Below are 21,444 nucleotides of genomic sequence, written 5' to 3'. Positions count from 1 at the left end.
AAATTTGATACAATGATTCCTGTCTTACTTTTGATTTTTACTTTTAAACTGAATTGTGAATATTCTTATGGGTGTTCCTTGTAATAGTTTATAATACGTATTATTATTATTGTTCTTTTTACTTTTGAATAATATAATTTTGTAAAATTAATTAATTGTCTTAAAATTTTATGGTATATTTTCATGACATTTACAACACAGAGTAGAAAAATCCCCATTAATTATATTTCCAAGTAACTGGGAAGATACAGTAAAGGCACCAATGGAATATTATTACTGGCAAAAATTCCTAGTGAATCCCCTCTTGACCCATATTGTATCCCTTTTTCCTTTAATAAACAGAGCTGAAGATATTCAGGAAATGAGAGTGTTTCTGCCATTAGATCTCCCTGTTGATTACTTTTTCCACACCAAAAAGTGAAAGTTGTAATTGTATACACACTAAATAAATAAATGCATTTATACCATTTTTTAAAAAAGTGTTAAAAATGAAAGTGTTATTTCTATTTCTGAATATACTGTGAAAATATGCCTTCCTCCTGCTGTGGCCATATCAGCACCAAAAGCTCTACAATATTTTCCGAGAGGTCACTTCCTTGCAAACTAATACCTTGAGAGTGTAAAAAAAGAGAGTTAGAGAGGGGTATTTCCACAAATTAGAATTACATTGCTTTTATTGGCTGATGTCACAAGTAGATCCGGGAAGGGAAGTTCTGAACCATAGCTGAGCTCCTATATAAATGCCCCAATAGAGTGATTACCAAACCAGATTCTCGCATCAGAACCATCATATTAGTAGAGAAGTACAGAGAAAACAATTAAGAGGACCATTTCATAGCTGTACATCACTGACAATGGTACGTAAAGAATTTAAATGATATATTTCTATCATTTTAGTATCAATAACTATTATGTTCATCCAGTTGATATAATTCTTTTTCAGGGCACCTTAAACAAAGTACCATCGCAATTTTTGGCTTCCCTTCTTCTTATTTCTTCAGGTAAGAAAGCAAACAATACTAGTGTAAAAAAACTCAACTGAGTAAATGCATCCTGTAAACATACTCAAAGTTGCAATGGTTTAATTCTGCAGTGCTGAACTTATGGAGAGGCACTGAAGGCTGGTCATATCATTCCTCAAATTTCACTATGAACTGGGAATCTGCAAGACACTGGTGCAGGCAGCATTACACCGACATGGTAGCCATCCAGAACAAAGAAGAGATTTATCACCTCAACAATATCTTTCCAAAAGTCAATGGATATTACTGGATTGGCATTCGTAAAATTAATGGCAGTTGGACCTGGGTGGGAACTAATAAGACACTTACCAAGGAAGCTGAGAACTGGGCAGGTCAGGAGCCCAATAATGGAGGGAATAATGAAGACTGTGTGGAAATATACATTAAAAGAGGGAAAGATGAAGGCAAATGGAATGATGAATCCTGCTTAAAGAATAAGACTGCACTGTGCTACACAGGTAGGTGGTCTTTATGCTAATTCTAAAGTTTATTTATGACAGGAGTTCACAAACTTTTGGGGGCCAGGGACCCCATACAGGGGAGAAAACTTTTCCAAGGACCGTCTCATAATTACAATAAAGATTAAGCATATACATACTACAATTTGCACTCTTAGATGACATTGTAACTTCTAGATTACATTTTTTTTTATGTTTTAATTTTTCTGGATTTTTTTTGATGGGTAAATTAAACTGTAGTAATCAAAAAGCATATCTGATTTGATAAGATTTCATTAACTGAAATAATAAAACTTAAATGTAACAAATATAATGTAAGTAATTATCCATTTTTTCTTTCTCAGCATCCTGCAAAGATGACTCCTGTGTCAGTGGTCAAGGAGAGTGTGTCGAAACCATAAACAGCCATAAATGCTCATGCTTTGGGGGTTTCTATGGAGAGCGATGTGAACATGGTGGGTTATATTTCTCTAAATACTGTTAAAATATGTTGCCAATGAAAAGTGTGAAATGTAACCATGTTACCTGTTTTCTGATTTTCAGTTGTAAAATGCAAACAAGAGGACGTCACCCCAACAGATCATGCTAGCATCCAGTGCACTCATCCTCGTGGAAATTTCTCATATGACTCTCAGTGTGAATATTCCTGTGAAGAAGGTTATGAACTAAAGGGTTCCAGAACGACAAGATGCACTTCTACCACAGAGTGGTCAAGCAAACCACCAACATGTGAACGTGAGTTGAATTTACATTCTAAAATAAAAATGACACATTTGATTTCATGCTTTTTAAAACACTTTGACATCTTTTTGCAGTTGTTCAATGTCCAGAGCTGATAAAACCACAGAAAGGCCAAATGCAGTGTCAGCATCCAATAGGCATCTTCAGCTACCAATCCACCTGTGAGTTTATATGTGCAGAAGGATACACGTTGAGAGACTCCAGCTCCTCTACACTGTTCTGTGGGGCAACGGGACGCTGGAATGATTCACAACCCACTTGTGAAAGTAAGAGGGGATTAAATTTGCTTAGAAAAACTTCTATTACAATAGTTCAGCAGTAGCTCTGCTCTTTAACATCTCTGCTTTTGGAGTTTAATGATAATCCTCTTTTTCTGAATTTCAGTTGTAAAATGCAAACAAGTGGAAGTGACCCCACCAGATCATGCTAGCATCCAGTGCACTCATCCTTATGGAAATTTCTCATATGACTCTCAGTGTGAATATTCCTGTGAAGAAGGTTATGAACTAAAGGGTTCCAGTACGACAAGATGCACTTCTACCACAGAGTGGTCAAGCAAACCACCAACATGTGAACGTGAGTAGCATGTATATATGTGCAAACAAAAAGAAATTTGATGAATATTTTACAATCACTCCTTGAAAACAACTCTCATGAATACCGTCTGATTTTCCCCTTTCCTCACAGTTATTCACTGCCTAGCCCTTGACAGTCCTGTCAATGGAGAGCTGAGCTGCACTTCCAGCTTTAATTATGGGAGCAAATGCAGCTTCAGTTGTGCTGAAGGATTCCACCTCCAGGGAGCTTCAGAGATCAGCTGTACAAAAGCTGCAAAGTGGAGTCAGGAACCACCTCGCTGTGAAGGTAATCAATAAACTTTTGACTAATTTATGAATTCACAGGTTAATTTATTGTAATTCAAAAAATAAGTTAGCCTAAGTGAATTTTATCATACTAAACACAATGTCTTTTTTCAACTCTGTAGCAGTGCTCTGCCCACGACTTTCTGAGCCAGTCAACGGGCATATGAACTGCTCATCTGAAGAACCCACATTTGGCACCTTCTGCATCTTCAGCTGTCATGAAGGCCACCAACTTGAAGACCACAGTAACGAGATATTGATGTGCAACAACAATGGGAGCTGGTCAGGGGAAGTGGCGGTGTGTTTAGGTAAACAGCGGATAAGGACTGTGGGATGCACATAAGCCATTTGGCTGATGAAGTGAGAAAGACATTCTATGGCTTATTCCTTTTATTTGTATTTTCAGCTCATCCTGATCCCTCTGCATCGCTCTTCGAAGCAACAGAAGTGACTCTTGGTGTTTCAGGTGCTATCAGCATGTCCGGTCTGGGCTTAGCCCTCTGGATACTGAAGAGACTGAGGAGAAAAGGTGAGGCAAACAGTCTACTGAGTTTGTCCTAATTCTTTAATGAGATACTGAAAATGAATTGAAATGCTAAATTATGTCTTTTTGTTTTCAGCTAACAATTTTGAGCTGAACAGGTGAGATATGTCTTTTTTTTGCAGTTATATTTTTCTTGTATCATTACTGTCATTATTTATAACTTTTGGTACATACAGGACTATATCTGCTTTTGTCTATTTAATTTTTAGTACCTTGGATACTGAGGATCCACCACAGTCTTATAAGAACAGTGTTGACAGTCTCATATAGAGGAAAATAGCATCAAATAGCATACAGCATATATGGTGAGCATATATTCCTCATGCACATACAGGCCAGTATGTGTAACGATAGTGATGTAACTTATTCCAGTGAACAATTCATTGAAAAACTAAATTCTTCTTCAAGGGACTCACAACCGCCTCACTGGACATAAAAATTGATGTCATCACAAATGATTTAAGGCACTTGGTTATTTTTATACTAGGCAACAGTCCTAACTGAATGTGATTTTTACTTCCTAACGGAAGCTTTTATGATTTGCTTGACTGAACATATTGTTCTGTACTGTATAAAAGTATTTGTTTTTGTGCTATTATTATACACATCTTTTGTACTATTTATTATTCCAAAACTGTATCGGTCCTATTAAACTATTTTTACATGTAAATCAATAAAGTGTGACTTTTATAATGGCATGACTTGGGTGTTTCAATGCATTTTCAACTTTATGAAAAACATACATTTAGCATTTTTCAACATCAAAGCATGAATACGCATTTATGTGATTGATCATTCCATCTGAATTATCAGCAGTATATTTGAATCTTAACACCTAAATAAAGGCTAGAATTGAGGTCACTGTACTCTGCAAGTGCATAATGCATTGTTATTGAAGTGAAAGGTTTTGTTCAAATAACACAGCCCAGGTCATGTTCATCTGGACGTATCCTGTGACAGACTTACTTTCCTTCAAGCTGTATATAATCATCAAGTGTTTGTTTTATTATATATTTTAGTGAGTTCTCTTTTTCAGAAATACCTTTCAGAGGTCAAAGTGTCTTCTGAACAAATTACCCACATTTAATTATTCGTATTCTTTTTTTATGACGAGTGTAGTCTTCTAATCATTCAGTCATAATCATCTAATCATTATGTGCATCTCAGCACCATTCTCTTTGTGCAAGTGTTGATTTGACAAGATAAAAGAACATACAAGTTAACCAGCAATTTCTAAGTGGCATCTCTTGACTAATACATATGATGGGACATTTCTCTTAGGCTGAAGAAAGAAAGATATGTGGCCTGGGGATAAGTAAATAATCTAGAAATGTTCATTTTTGGGAGAACTACACCTTTAATCTATTTGTAAATGTAAACAAATATAGTTTGACTTTCATGACATCATGAGTATTACATTTTCTACTTTCAGCTGAATCCCTAAAACTTCAAAAGCATAAACTTATAATTTTTCAACACCAGTGTATAAACTCCAGTGTATAAATTCCCCACCAACTCCATAAGAGTGGTGGGGAAGTCGTGGCCTAATGGTTAGAGAGTCGGACTCGTTATCCAAAGGTTGCGGGTTCGAGTCCCCGGCCGGCAGGGATTGTAGGTGGGGGGAGTGAATGTCCAGCGCTCTCTCCACCATCAAAACCACGACTGAGGTGCCCTTGAGCAAGGCACTGAACCCCCAACTGCAGCATAAATGGCCGCCCACTGCTCCGGGTGTGTGTTCATGGTGTGTGTGTGTGTTCACTGCTGTGTGTGTGCACGTTGGATGGGTTAAATGCAGAACACAAATTCCGAGTATGGGTCACCATACTTGGCAGTATGTCACTTCACTTCACTAAAAAATAAATAGTAAGTATGATTGATCGTTCCATTTGTAGGATGATTGGCCATATATTTGAATCTTAACACCTAAATTAAGGCTGGGAATGAAGTCTCTGTTCTCTTTATCTTTCGTCACCTTTAAGTGAATAAATCCATTAGCATTGTGAATACAGTGAAAGGTTTTGTTTAAATGACCCAGGTCATGTTCATTTGGACGTATCCTGTGACTGTGTCATTCCCTGAAGCTGCGTATAATCAGGGAGTGTTATCTATTTTTAGTGAGTTAGCTTTTACAGAAATATCTTTCAGAGGTTAAAGTGATCACCTCTGCACCATTCTATTTGTGCAAGACAGCGTTTTACGAAAAGATAAAAGAACATATAAAAGATAAGCAGTTTCCTAAAAGTGGCATTCTTTTCCAGGTTGTTGCATAATGTTTATTCTTTTGAACCTGTGAGGAAACATCCTGCAATTTAATGCTAATGACTTATATATATGGTGGAAAAACCCACTTTGCCCAGTTTTCAGGGCAGAACAGACTGTTGAAGCGCAACTAGAGCTGCGATGAACAATATTCTACTAACGACAAGTGACTCCGTCTAAAGGAGACTAAAGAGAACCATGGTATGCATCTATTATGAAGCTCTGCATTTCATTTGAACCTTTTGGTTCAATACATGCCTTTAAAAAAGTACTATTCATTTATACTAGCAATTATGGCTGTTTTTATTGTTCAGGCTGGAGGTGTTGTGGTGCTTAAAACGACATCTGTGCACATAGGAGCTTTGATACATCTCTGCTTCATATTCGGTAAGTGAATTCTACATTCATCATCCTTCTAGTATAAAATAAATCTGAGAAATAAATTTAACTTTAACTTTTGATGGGCAACATTTTAGTCAGTGTTGAAGGATGGACCTATCACTGGACAGACAATAAGAGTATGACCTGGACTGAGACAAGATCATGGTGTCAAACACATTACACAGACATTGTGATGGTCCACAATGAAAATGTAACACAATTCCTTAAAGAAAATGTGAAAAAAAGATCATCTCCCTACTACTGGACTGGATTGCAGAAGATCAATGGCACTTGGACGTGGGTTGCCAATGGACAACCCATGGAATATGAAAACTGGGCACTCAATGAGCCCAACAACAAGAGTAATGAAAACTGTGTGGAATTGTACACCAACAGCGCAAACAATGATGGAAAGTGGAACGATGAAAACTGTCAATTGGAAAAGTATCCTTTATGCCAAAAAGGTAAGGAGTTGGAGATGAAAGGTGTCTCACTTGTTCAATTTGTTGATCCATTTCTGGTTAGAGCACAAATTTTTATGTGAATAACCTTTATGTGTCTAAAACAAATCTGAGTGTTTTAATAGTTCAGAAAGGATATATATATATATATATATATATATATATATATATATATATATATATATATATATAAATCTAGGCATTTTCTTTCAGCACACTGTACAAATGATACATGCACTGATAGAGAGGACTGCAAAGAGCAAGTCAACAGCTTTACCTGTGTGTGTAAACCTGCTTTCTCTGGGCCAAAGTGTGAACCAGGTCAGGACAAACATTATTTCAACAGATAGACAAATGCAAAGTGTAAGATCTGATGCAGGGGGGAAAACAATGTTAAATGTATATATATAATACTGCATGTATAACTTTATGATAACCTTTACTTAAAGGAATATTTAACCTAAAAATGAAAATTGGCTGAAAATATACTCACCCTCAGGTTATCCAAGATGTAGATGAGTTTTTTCCTCATCAGAATCGTTTTTCTGTTGTAGCGAAGTGTTTTCCCATTCTTTTGTTTGGTGGTGGATTGATGAACTGCACTGAAGGACATGACAGTACAAGATCTGCCTGTAGAGTACAGTGTCCACCTGGACATCTGCTGCTTGGTTTTGTTGAGTTCACCTGCAGAGCTGATGGCACGTGGGAGTCTTCATTTCCACTAATGTGTGCAAGTGAGGATTTTTTTTTTTAGTTGTGTGCTGCAGATAGAAAGTATAATGAGAGCAACATGCAATAATATTAGGAAATGATAAGGGTGTTTACTTTACTTTTTTTGAGGAATTTAATTTCAGAATATTTTAGTTAATTTTTAAGATAGCATTTACAAGAAATATTCAGGGAACAATACCTATATATTTATTTTTACTACCACGAAGCTGCTATGTTATTTTAACTCCATAAGAGTATGTTGTTATTTATTTAACAAATTCATATATCTATAATCTGATTTAATTATGAATCATTTCCACACGCACACACACATTTCTTTCAAAACCAACCCTGTTACATTCAAAATATTGAGGCTTTGAGTAACATTGGTCCAAATCATGTTTGAGCACATGGTTAAATTAAAAATAAATAAATGAACTTATTACTTTTTAAATGGGAGAAATGTAAGACAGGAAAAGAAAATGGAGGGAAAGGACACATTTTCAATCTTAAAAAAAGATTCATAATGCATTTTAGAAAAAACAACAGCAATATTCTGATTATAAGTGAAAACATTTTGGCATAAAATGAATTATTTACAGATTTGTTATATCTTTCCTCAGGTTATGTCCATTTTCTGTTTGCTCTTTTGGCATCTGTTGTCATCTCAGTGTTTTGTGGCTGTTTATTTTGTTGCTCCAACTGCAGTAGGAGTGAGTATACTGTGAAGTTTTGAAAAGTGTATCAAATTCAAGCAATTTAATGCAAAGAGAAATATATGTTGTATTAAGTATATTTATATTTTTATTTTATTGTAGGTAAAAATGCAGTGAGATTAAGGTAAATTATGTTTTTAAATTAAGTTTGGACAGTTCACAGAAATCTTACTCCTCCATGTTTTCTTGCAGAACTCAACAAGAAACGGTGAATCCAGCATATGAGGCAGAACACACACCACTAGAGGGCCCTCTCTGTTCAGCATAAACATTTCTAATCTGGATGTCTATTCTATGGTGGCCGAGAAGTGCAAAACAAATCACGATTCTGAAAACAAAATAACAAATTACAAATGCAAATGCAAATCTAAAAAACAAAATAACAATTCAGAAAACACAGCAATTCCGAAAACATTATAACAAGTAAGAAAACACAACGACAAATCAGACAAACCGGAAGAGGTATAGGAATAGATTACTTACCGCTGACTGGACGAGACATCTGTCAATCAAAGTGTACAGGAAGAACGAGAAGAAGAACAGCAGAGTCAACTGAAGCATCAGCTCCAGTGGTGCAGATGATAGAGTGCGTGTCGTATACAGTACAGTAGTATACATAGCACAAAATCCTGCTATTTTCACTTAGTGTAAATAGGTATTTGCACTTAGTTAAATAGCCTCTATTGCTGTTTACACAGTGCAAATAGCTGCTGCCTAAAAATATACATGCATGCATGTACCTTTGAATCAGAATACAAAAAAAACGTGTTAACGCTAATGGGAGTGACGGTAAATTTTACATAGTTCTGTCAAATAGCGATAGCAGCTAACGTATTTACTTAACGTATTATTAAGTGAAAATAGCAGGATTTTGTGCTATATATACTACTTGTTGCAAATAGTGGCAATTATCTGCACCTCAATATTGTAGTAAAAAAACGATATGCAATAATAACGTACTGAGTGTAAATTATAATTTTAATTCAAATTATTAAATGGATGCCACCTTATTGGTACAAGCCCTCCCTACTCCTACCCTAACACTACCTGATACTTTATTTTCAACTTTTTGATTATTTCCTTAATTTGTATTGAAAATAAATGCCTTTCCGATGTGATTCGAGATTTGAGTTTGGCAAAAGGCGGGATCGAACCCAAGTCGATCGCGTCAAAAAACACGATGACAGTCTGCTGTTCTTCTTCTCGTTCTTCCTGTACACCTTGATTGACAGATGTCCCGTCCAGTCAGCGGTGAGTAATCTATTCCCAAACCAATGGCGCTGTCTCAAACTATACCTACCTCTTCCGGTTTGTCTGATTTGTCGTTGTGTTTTCTTACTTGTTATAATGTTTTCGCAATTGTTGTTGTGTTTTCTGAATTGTTATTTTGTTTTTTAGATTTGCATTTGCATTTGTAATTTGTTATTTTGTTTTCAGAATCGTGATTTGTTTTGCACTTCTCGGCCACCGTACTATTCTGGTTTTGACTCAAATCTTCTTCTGTTCGTTCTTTTTCATTCTAGCTTTGCTTGTGCAAATATTAAATAGTCAATAATCTCTTTGTCATCTTTTGTTCAGAAATGCTATATGTTGTTCATTGTTACTGTACAAAAAAACTAAACAAAAATAAAAACATTATGAGCTGTAGAATTTGTGACATTAAAAATCATCAATTATTGTATTTTATTTCTTATTGTATTGTATTGCATATAACAGCCTCTTAATCACTCTTGTGTTGCTTTTCCTTTATGGCAGCCAGTGGCAGCTGGTGTAAAAATTTCTTAGGTAGGGAGCCATGTCCAACAATTTTAGCATCCATCCCCATATGACAGTATAACAAAAGGAAATGTATTCAAACTTTGAACAATTTAAAGGTGGGGTAAGTGATTTCTGGTAGCCAATGCTGATATTTGAAATCATCAAAACAAACACACCCCTACACCAAAAGGGTCTTGCCCCTATTTTGATAGCTCCACCCCACACATATGTACACATCCCACATTGTAAAAAAAAAAAGAAAAGTTGAGCTTTTTGCAGATTTTTGAGTTCTCTCAACTTATTTTTGTAGGAGATTCTCAACTTTTTGTTGTATAAACTTAAAACAAGTTGAGAAAACTCAAAAATCTGCTGAAGTTTGTTGCCTTAAAATTTTAAGTTGGCTCAACTTTTTTTACAGTGCAGGCAACGATTAGTTATGTGAAACAAAGCAGAACTCATTATGCCGTGCCGCGACATGACAAATCCCAGACAGTAAACTGCTGCTGCATTCTATTTATGACGTATTGACACAAATTTCAAATGATTTTCATCGTTCTTTTTGTTGCGTCCAGAGTAGACAGACTTTAGCTGCTGTGGCGCGGCGTCTGGTGTACACACGGTGTAAGCTTTCTTTTGTTCTGCAGACGGTTTCCTCTTTTGTTTTATATCTGCCATCTCTATCTTTCTGTCGTCGCTCGGCTAATGTCCATCATGTGCACTGAGCGCTCTCTCCTCGCATCTTGAGTAGACACGCCTCTTACTGCTGATTGGCTACAAGTTTGTTTTAGTACTCGGTCCGACTCAGTTTTCTAAAGCATTTTTGAAAAAATACACACCCCACCTTTAAATAAAGATACTTGTTTTACCAAGTTAAAGTCTGAGGAAGATTCCCACAAATCTATATTTCCTGCAAGCTTTTTTCAAGATTAATTAAAACTAAATATTTAGATATTTAATTTTCATAATCCACAATTTATGTATACAGTGCAACAGCAAACACTGAGGAAAGTTTTCATTTTCATTTTCAAATACATCTGCAAGTCAAACTGCAATGCCAAACAGGACCACACGGAGATGCCAACAGACCACTACAGCAGTCGCCTTAACCTGACTGTATATAAGGATCCATTCAGAATTGTTAAACAGAGCAAAACAAAGATTTAAAAATAAATAAAAACATTCTGAATTGGTCAAATGTGGCGATCTGAAGGAGGCTCGACATCACCAGCGAACATTTCCTCTGTCAGAGTGAGTGCTGATACCCATATGTATATAAACACCACATACCATTGCAAACTCCTATATAAATGCTTCACATCTTCAATATGTTTAATAGGCTACACTACAATAATAATATAATAAACTTTGATATGAATATCTCACATTTCTGACACAATACCATGGTGCCGTGTTACTACAGTAAATCCATGGCAGCTACATGATGGTGATTTGTAGATTGAAATGCCTTCTGACTGTATATTTGCGCGCTGTTTCTGGTCTTCTTTGCTGGATTCAAGATGATCTTCACACTGGATCTCACAGCGCAGTTTAGTGCTTGCGTACGGTGGCCGAGAGAGGTCAACGCGCTGCAACTTCAGAAAACACATACAAATCGAAAAAGCACCAGCAAATCAAAAAACCAGCATAAACGCATCTTCTCTAGTAAGCTTGCAGCGCTGCACTGCCGTTTGAACTTTGAGCCAAGCGGATAAATGGTCTGTGTGACGCGGCTCGAATGAGTAGCGTTGTTCCGTTCTGCTTTTGTGGCATAATATCAAACATTTAGCGAACTCTTGTTATCGTTTTATCAAGGAAAATTATATCACGTTCCATCATTAATAAATAACTACACAAGAACACATGAGTAATGCAATATTAGCACTCTAGTAACTACTAGTAACTAACAAGAAACTCTTTTTAATGAATTAGTAAGTAATAGTGCTTAGTCGAATGTGGTAGTTCACTAATCAGTAACTATTATTTTTTCATACCTCCCTAAGAACTACTGTATACAGGTTCATAATTAATATGAATAATACATGACGTACAATTACTTCTAAAGTAAAGGTCATGGTAACCCACTAGTAATGACTCAAGTATTACCAAATTCTTCAGAAGGAATTACTAATTATTTGGATCAGTATTCTAAAGTGTAGATCATGATAACTCCCTAGTAATGACTGAAATCATTGTAAGATTTTGAGAGTGTTGTAAAGCATTGGAAAGCAATTATTCATTTGTTACTACATCCTTCTAAAGGAATTACAAATTTTTTGGATCAGTATTCTAAAGTGAAGATCGTGATAACTCCCTAGTAATTACTGAAGTCATTGTAAACTTTTAAGGTTTTGGTAAGTAATTAATTATGCTAGATTTGGTAACACTTAAATCATTACTAGTGGGTTACCGTGGCGTGATCTTCACTTTAGAATACTGATCCAAATAATTAGTAATTTCTTCAGAAGGATGTAGTAACACTTGAGTCCAGGTGGCTGGTGGAAAATTTTCTAGGTGGGACTATGATAATATTCATAAGATGATATAACATAAGTTTTTTTAATAATGTATTATGCATTCATTATAATGCCTTAAAATACCCTTATAATGTATTATAAATACAGGCCTCATAGAAAGTGTTACCAAAATTACAATGCCATGCAATTACATTACCTGCTCATGGTCTTCGGTATCCATAACGTGGAGAGAAAATTAGCAGTTTGCAGAAAAAAAAAAAAAGATATTGTCAGGCACATTACAGATTGTAAGCTGTGTGTGGTACTAAGAAAACATTGTACAAAAGCCACCAAGAAAATGCACTTTTCACAGCTTGTAATACTTTTTTACAAAACAAACAAAAATTGTACATCACGCTTACCTTTTCCACTCATCTACTGTGCCTACAAACGCTGCTTTATCAGGAATATAACATGCATCGAACATTTTTTAAAGACGGTCTTCCTTCAGAAATACAGTGATATAAAAACACCCGCGCCTCGTTTTGATTTTTAAACGTGCATTACGTGCTCATGTTTATTCAACTAAGCCTTTTGGAAAATCGGTCAGTTTTAATATCGTGGCGGGTCGCCAAAAATAAATAAATGTATGGGAAACACATCCCACAGCACAACAACCTGAGCACAACTTCATTACTCGTCACTTTACCTGCGTTTGTAGCCGGCGACACTAACCAGATCGATAAACAAACACAGACCGTGGTACGTCGCCCGTTCGCCCTAATGGAGAAACCGCTGAGTCATTACTAACCAAAACCTTACATATGTCTCAAAAGCTTAAAATCGTCAGTCAATATTAGGGAGTTATGATGCTTTTCACTTTAGAATACTGATCCAAGTAGTTAGTAGTTCCTTTAAAATAATTTGATAATTCTTGAGTCATTAGGTTACCATGATCTTCATTTTAGAATCAATTATACATTATGCATAATTCACATTAATTATGAACCTGTATACAGTAGTTCTTAGTAGTTCTCCAGAATATATATATATATATAATTGTAGTTATTGATTAGCTAATAGTGAAGTGCCAGTTTTAACTGAGCGCTATTACTTACTAAATCAATAATCATAGTTTCTCTTGTTAGGTAATAGTAGTTACTAGTGCATTAGTGACTTGTTCCTGTGTAGTTATCAAGAAAGGATCAGTATTCTAAAGTGTTACCACGATAATTATTGTTTTCATTTGATCTCCCAGCACTATCAAAGCATATCCGCTCCCGCACCCCTCCCCACTGTGAACTCCCTCCCTTTCACATATTGAAACATAGTTTAACATACTGTGAACTTCCTGCCTTTCACACTTTGAACACACTGTGAACTCCCTCCCTTTCACATTTTGGGTGGTGCATTGCCCTAGTGAAGAAACCATCCCTGATGACAGTATTAAACAACTTCCTATCACTGTTTAGTTCCCATGCAGTGCATCAACCTGTGAATGTGTTCTCAGAGATCCTCTCAGAATAAATGAAACTGCAATTACAGTAAGATAAACAACTGAATTACTTTTTATATTTACAGCTATTGATTATATTTTACTTGTGTGTGAGTAAAACAATGAATAGCCTACTCTAAAATGTATCTGGACCTCTAGAATCCTTTGATTTGATGACATGCATAAATGTGAATACAAATAATATCCTAATAAACATGCATGTGCATTTCTAATCCTTCAGATGATTTTGTGGGCACATATTAGACTATTTGGATATCTTGTCCTTATAACTGGAATTTATAATGGTATGTTTCTTACTACTCTATTACAGTATATGTAAAAGTACTGTTCACAAAAAAAACTATACATTATTATAAACTAAGATTTGATGCAATGCAACTGTGCTTAACAGTGAAGGCCTGGACTTACCATTACAGCGTAGACATTAATGTGGACTGGGTAACAGCTCGTCAGTGGTGTCAGAAGAACTTCACTGATATGGTGGCCATTCAAAACCATGCAGAAGTTGAATACCTCAACCAAGTTCTACCTTTCAATCAAGCATACTATTGGATTGGCATTAGGAAGACTGATGGTTACTGGACGTGGGTTGGGACCAAAAAGCGCTTGGATCCTGAAGCAGCAAACTGGGCGGAAAATGAACCAAATAACAAGGGATCTGGACAAGACTGTGTAGAGATCTACATTAAGAGGAGCAAAGAAACAGCCAAGTGGAATGATGAGAGGTGCACCAAAAAGAAAGCAACTGTCTGTTATTTAGGTGAACACACTTTATAGCATGAAATATTGTGAAGTTTTACCGTAAATAAATTCAAAATAATTTAAATTATAAAGTAATAAATACAACAAATGTATATGATAGGGTATATAATGATTATTTTAATGGCTTTACTGTCATAAAAGTATGTAAATATTTTTCATATGGCATATGATATTTTCATATGCATGCTTATAAACTTTAATTTATACTTGTGTGGATCTTGGCCTAAAAATGTTGAAGATGTTTAATATCCAACTCAATTTTCAACACGGAAGTAAAGCTATTTTCTGTGAATATGCGAGACTTCTGAGTCATTATCCGCAATAGGTAGGCCTACATAGACAAAATGTGCTGTAAACTGTGCCACAAACCAGTGTGTTTATGAATACAATAATAAATTAAAACAATATGATAAAAAATACCCATTTGTAATATCAAGCATCATAATGATTTTTTTAAATTATTTCTTTTCAAGGATGTGCAGTATATTTGGAGAGATCATTTCCAGTTTAATGCACATCAACCGCTGTTGCATAATCAGTATACAATGTATCCAGTTCTGATTGAATCCTGAGCCCTTCTTTGAGGTCATTACGTGTTATTTTCTTGTTTGCAGCCTCCTGCTTAAATGAATCCTGCAGTGAGCATGCTGAGTGCGTGGAGACTATTGGGAGCTATGAATGTCAATGTCACGCAGGTTTCATGGGGCCACGCTGTGAGGAAGGTGCTGTAGAATCGATCCAAGTTTAAATATTTGGTCTTTGTTGTGTGCATTTTGTAACGAAGTTACCATTTTCACTTTTGCAGTTGCACAGTGCTCGCCAATTGAAAATCCACCGCAAGGTTTCGTGAAGTGTGATGGTATCTTTGGAGCATTTCATTTTAACTCGTCATGCCAGTTTCAGTGTGGCACAGGGTTCAAGCTGGGGGGGCCACAGAGGCTACACTGCCTGGCATCGGGGAAATGGGATAACGCCCTTCCTGTTTGTCAGGGTACGGACCAGAATATGTTGCCACACCCTCAGAAAAAAAGTACAAATACTTATATGTACCTTTAAGGTTTTAAAAACATATTACCCTTACAGCTGTCCAGTGTCTGCCCATTATTGATGCCCCTGGTGATTGGAGTATGAACTGCACTCACCCTCTTTCCATTCATAGCTTCAACTCCAGTTGTGAGTTCAAGTGTGATGAGGGATTTGAGCTCAAGGGCTCAAATACAACATGGTGTGACCAGACTGGGCACTGGACACACAAACCTCCCACTTGCCAAGGTACTGCACGTCTGCAGAACAGTCCTCATTAAATCATCAGGCAGTTTGCTGGTTCATACAAGTGCACTGAATATGCATGTGATTTAAAGTTTTATTAGTTCTGAGAGCGAAAGAATAGCGCACTTCCTTTCCTTTCTTGTGAAACATTGTATTGTTGGGTAACACTGCCAAGACACACCCTAGAAGTGCATGAACTGTAAAAACCTATGTTTTAAGCTATTTTTTTTCTGTTTGAAAACTTTGAATAGACAGTAATACATATTTTATGTATTTGTCATAGTGGTTACCTGTAAAGACATCTTGGCTCCTGCAAATGGTCATCTGACATGTGCTGATCCTTTGGGAAAATTCTCTTTTCATTCTTCTTGCAATGTTTCCTGTGATGAGGGATACAAATTTAGAGGAAAAGTTACACTCACTTGTCTAAGTGATGGCAATTGGTCAGCACCAACACCTGCATGTGAAGGTACATGAATTCGTATATGATTTCTCAGTGTCATACTGAGTAAGTAAATACATTTCCATCACAATGCAAGCTTTGGAAAATGCACTGCAAAAAAGAATCATAAACAATGCTTTTCTACATTCACACACAGTTGTCTATAATCTCTCTTCTTATTTTGGCAGTTGTAAACTGTGACCCGCTGAGGCCCGTTCAGCATGGCTCGCTGCAGTGTTATGACCCTGTGGAAGAGTTTGCTTATGGCTCCAGTTGCTCGTTAAAATGTGATTTTGGTTTTGTCCACAATGGTACAAATTCCACTCACTGTACCAAAGAGGGAAACTGGAGTCACATCCCTGCTGTTTGCCAAGGTAACATGCATCTTTAATGCATGTACATTTACATATACATGCACATATCTTCAGGTCATAGTTCCAACAAAATCAGTTTATGATGATGATGCTTGTGGTTTTCCCACAGCTATACAGTGTCCGCCACTCTCTGATGCACCAAGTTATGGAAGTATGACCTGCACACACCCTCTCTCCACCAATAGCTACAACTCCAGCTGTGCGTTTAAGTGTGAAGAGGGTTTTTTGCTTAAAGGTGCAGATTCCACGCACTGTGACCATACTGGGCACTGGACACACAACAACCCCATTTGTACAGGTTTGGGATAAGTTCATATCAGTTTGGTTGCCCTAATAGCATTAAACCATTTGAAATGTTATTAGTTTACCTATACCATTTGATATTACATATTATGCTTTTAGCAGACCCTTATATGACTGTATCCATGTACAATTTTATTAGTTTATGCATGCCCTGGGAATCAATCCCATGACCTTGGTATTGCAAGCAGTACTTGCTACTGTTTGAGCAACAAATGTCTGTTTTACAAAGAAAGAATGCTTAGTATATTCAATATATATGGTATAATATATACAATATATAATTGTAATTCTATTTTATTATTCTTATAAATGTAATAAATAATAAAATATTTCTCTACACACATTGTACATGATTAGGCTAAGAGTTTCAAAATTTTTGAAATGATTTAGAAGAACAGATGTAATTTCATTTTCAGCTGTGGCTTGTGACACTCTCGTGACCCCTGCAAAGAGCCACCTGACATGTGCTGATCCACTAGGAAAGTTCTCTTTCCGTTCTTCTTGTAACACTACTTGTGAGGAGGGATACACTCTGAAAGGAGAACCCACACTCACTTGTTTGAGTGATGGCAGCTGGTCAGCATCAACACCTGCATGCGAAGGTAGGTTTAACTCTATTTCAATAAAACAATCTTCAGTTTTAACCCTTACATTTTTGCTTTAAACCATTGCACCATATACAATTTCAGGTTATGGGAGTGAAAAAAGTAATTTAACTGATAGTTTTAATATTGCACAGACACTAAAAGTGAAATTTGCAGACAAAAACGTGATGTGCACGGGTACACTACATAAACTGGAAATGGGAATGCACAATTCTTGTGTGTGCAAACATATTTTAATTTTTTTCATACACTATTTTCATTTCAGTTATAAGATGTGATGCCCTGGAGTCTGTTCAGCATGGCTCTCTGCACTGTCAGGACCACCTGGGGGATTTCAGCTATGGTTCCTTGTGCTGGCTGGAGTGTGGAGCTGGATTTACTTTAAATGGAAGTAATTCTACCTACTGCACCTCACAAGGGAAATGGAGCAATGAATTTCCTGTTTGTCAAGGTATCCAAACACTCTCAATACTCATTGAAACTAGGTCTGACTAAAGAAAACATAGATAAGTTATTTGTATCACAAAGTTTTTTAATCCTGTCCTAACATAAATAAATGACAAAGATTTAGCATTGACATCTTCCATGTAGTATAATGTCATGGACAGTACACTCTTAAAATAAAGGTTCCAAAAATATAGGGTTTTCACAGAAATGCCATAAAGGGGGTCGACTGCCTTTGTTTTTATTATTTTGTACTGTTCTTTGAGGTCCACTTATAATGTTATAAAGATTTTTACATTAAAAAAAACATCATTTAGAAGTAATAAGCTGTTTTCTGTCCTGTTTTGAAGAACGCTCAGTTGGAATAAGCATGGCGGATTGTAGACTTGGAAGTAAAGGCCGACTGCTATGATTGGCTAACACTTGTGAATGTTTGACAGCCTACATCCTTCACAGATGGACGCTGCTGTGATTTAAGTTAAAAACCTCATAAATAGTACATATCAAAAGATCTGTAATAACAGATAGTGATGACGTAATAAAACCAGTTACTCACACTTGTGTGTTGCAACATTACTGTCGGATCCAATATTGTTGGCACAGCATCGTCTTTTAGTTTCAATCTTTCGAAAATCCTGCGTCGAATTGTGCCTTGTTTGTAAATGAATCCAAGAAAGGACCAAGTTCTTATGGACACGGTCTGGAAATTAATTAAGAATAAAGTTCATCAAATAAAGTTCATCCTTTGGTTTCTGCATAGACCTGCTTTTGCCGCTTTCGTCATTTGCCCAATACATGCGTGAATCGGTGGGCGGGGCTAAACAGGCAGTGTTGTAGAAGCAGGCATTGATCTTCTTCTGCAGAGGCGGTGTTCAGACACACTATTACATCATAGTGTGGTACATTCCACAAGCTGCCTTTTTGGCAGACTAGCTTCAATATAAACTGTTTTTAGACTATCGAGAAAGTTTTGAGCTCTGAAACTTGCAGGATGTTTTTATAGTAGCTACAATGACCTCTTATATGTCAAGGGAATTTTGATTTCTCCTTTCATGACCCCTTTAAAGAATCAGTGTGGGTTAACCAAAGAACAGTTTTTAAAACAACTTTTTTTTAAGTTGAAGAACTTTTTAATAACATGGAATATATTTTTTTAATTAATTATTTAATTTATTTATTTTTAAAAGAGTGCAAGACATCATAGAGCTTTTGATTCTCTGTTCAATAGCATGGCAGTGCAGCCCCTTAATTAACCCCTCTCATGGCACTGTAACCTGCACTCATCCTAATGGGCAGTTCAGCTTCGGTACAGTGAGTGAAGTGAGCTGTCAGGCGGGCTTCAAACTACATGGCACACCCCGAATGGAGTGCTTGGAGATGAGGAAGTGGACAGACACCCCACCCTTCTGCTCAGATAATCGCTCTTGGGAGTGCCTGTTTCACATCACACATGTGATATCACAAATTCATCTGTCACCTGATTAAAATGAAATGAGAATCAACTGAGATAGCTGAGTTAAAACATCCTGTCACGAAATGATTGAAGCAGAATGTTGACATTTATTTATTTTGTCCATAGCTCAACAGTGCCCCCATTTGACCGCTCCAGTAAATGGCTGGGTGAATTGTTCTCATCCTCACTCCCTGTTTAGCTACAGCTCACAATGCTTCCTGGGATGTGAGACTGGCTTTGAGATTACAGGAGAGCCAGGCATGGAGTGCTCTGCCTCTGGGAACTGGAGTCAGGAGATGCCCTCTTGTGCTGGTATCTATTTCTTGGCAAATGCTGCATTTGGTTAATTTGTTGTGAACCAATTCAAAGTATATTCTCTATAGGTTCTATTTTTGTAACTAATGTTCTCAGAATGCTCTGGGAACCAAATTTTTTAGCTGGGCTTCCCCTGTTATTTATACACTGATTAATATATAAAGGCCTTGATCAGACCTAAACTGATCTTATTAAGAATCATGGAACGTAAAAAAAAACATTCTTCACTAAACACTCTCCGTACGTTTCTCTTTGAAATGGCAGCTGTTCGCTGTGAGCCCCTTTCACTCTTGCACCTTCCTGAGGTGGGACCTCCACCCTCAATGAAGTGCTCTCACCCCCATGGAAGCTTCAGCTTTGGATCTCAGTGTATGTTCCAGTGTGCCGAGGGCCAGGAGCTCAGTGGAACCAGTCAGCTCACCTGCACCTCCAGTGGGTACTGGACAAACTCTCCACCCAGTTGTGTTGGTAAGGCCAGCTCTTTCTAACCCTAGCCCATCATCATTTGTGCATCAATTCAGTGGAAAAATACTGCACTTTAATATTGCACATATTGAATTTTAATTGCGCTTAAAATGGAAGGCCACCAAAACTTTGTTACATCATCTATTATGTGTTTTAGCAAAGACGATCTCAGTGAGTGCCGGCATGCTGATGTATGCAGCTGTGGGAGCTACTTCTTCAGCTGGTCTACTTCTACTTGGAGGACTATTTTTTCTGTTGATGCGACAATTCTCCAAAAAAGTTAAAAAATTGAATGATCCTGTTCCACACTTGGCAACACCGTTTTTAAACCATTAAACTAATAAAAAATTCAATTTTTTTGGATTTGACAACATTAGTTGGCTGGTATTTAACAACATACATTCATTGTAATATTTTAATATTTAGTGCTTGCAAACGGTATAAATGTTTAGCTTACTTGTTCAACCGTTGTTCCAAATCTGAATGACTTTATTTCTTCTGTGGAACATACAATAAGATACTTATTGTTCTGTTTGTCCATACAATGTAAGTCAATGATACCAGCACCAACATTTCTCAAAATACAAATTACAGATTTGGAACAATGTGAGGGCAAATATGACAGAATTTTCAAGTTGAACTGTTAGTTTTAACAGTATCTTAATATAATGTATTATTCTCCACTGCAGCTAATTACAGTCTCCCTCACTCTTCATGGGAAGAGAATTTGAACCCAACATTTGAATTGAATTAAAATACAAATTTAAGTAAAGTAACTGATATTTTCCATCTTGTTTTGTGCTTGCAATAAATGAAAATTTGAACTGAACGGTGTTGTGTTGAAATATCCACGTCAGTAGGCTAGTATGCATTTATTTGCACAATTTAAATATGCATTTATAATTTCCAGCATTGTCATATGCTAATAATATAATATCAGTAGGATAATTTCTATCTTTATGACACCCTCACTAGGTGCAAGAGGGACAGTGTGAACACTGCTAGAAACACCCTGTTCCACCCACTCACACATCCACTGTTTCATATAGCATCGCCCTAGATGTGCTGCTCCAGAACGGACACCGGGACCAGAATGTGCTGCCTCTGGGCACTGTGCCCACTGTCACCC

The 21,444-nt window shown here is 36.6% G+C and overlaps 1 protein-coding gene across 1 annotated transcript; it reads left to right on the top strand.

Moving 5' to 3' along the window:
* The first annotated feature begins 768 nt into the window (after positions 1-768).
* Positions 769-21,142, top strand: selp (selectin P). The gene is made up of 26 exons (XM_079375019.1): positions 769-857; positions 944-1,001; positions 1,094-1,480; positions 1,825-1,935; positions 2,024-2,215; positions 2,296-2,487; positions 2,606-2,797; positions 2,909-3,085; positions 3,207-3,392; positions 3,491-3,613; positions 3,705-3,726; positions 6,515-6,788; positions 13,840-13,911; positions 14,104-14,167; positions 14,275-14,643; positions 15,260-15,367; positions 15,451-15,636; positions 15,729-15,917; positions 16,198-16,383; positions 16,545-16,730; positions 16,840-17,028; positions 17,450-17,635; positions 17,904-18,089; positions 19,662-19,847; positions 20,115-20,318; positions 20,473-21,142. Exons 1-26 carry the CDS (start codon positions 855-857, stop codon positions 20,649-20,651), a joined length of 4,407 nt encoding a protein of 1,468 aa, XP_079231145.1. The 5' UTR covers positions 769-854; the 3' UTR covers positions 20,652-21,142.
* Positions 21,143-21,444: the final 302 nt, after the last annotated feature.

Source organism: Barbus barbus, assembly GCF_936440315.1.
Source record: "Barbus barbus genome assembly, chromosome: 24".
In the NCBI taxonomy this organism is placed as follows: domain Eukaryota; kingdom Metazoa; phylum Chordata; class Actinopteri; order Cypriniformes; family Cyprinidae; genus Barbus; species Barbus barbus.
This window is presented reverse-complemented; position numbering and strand designations above follow the sequence as displayed.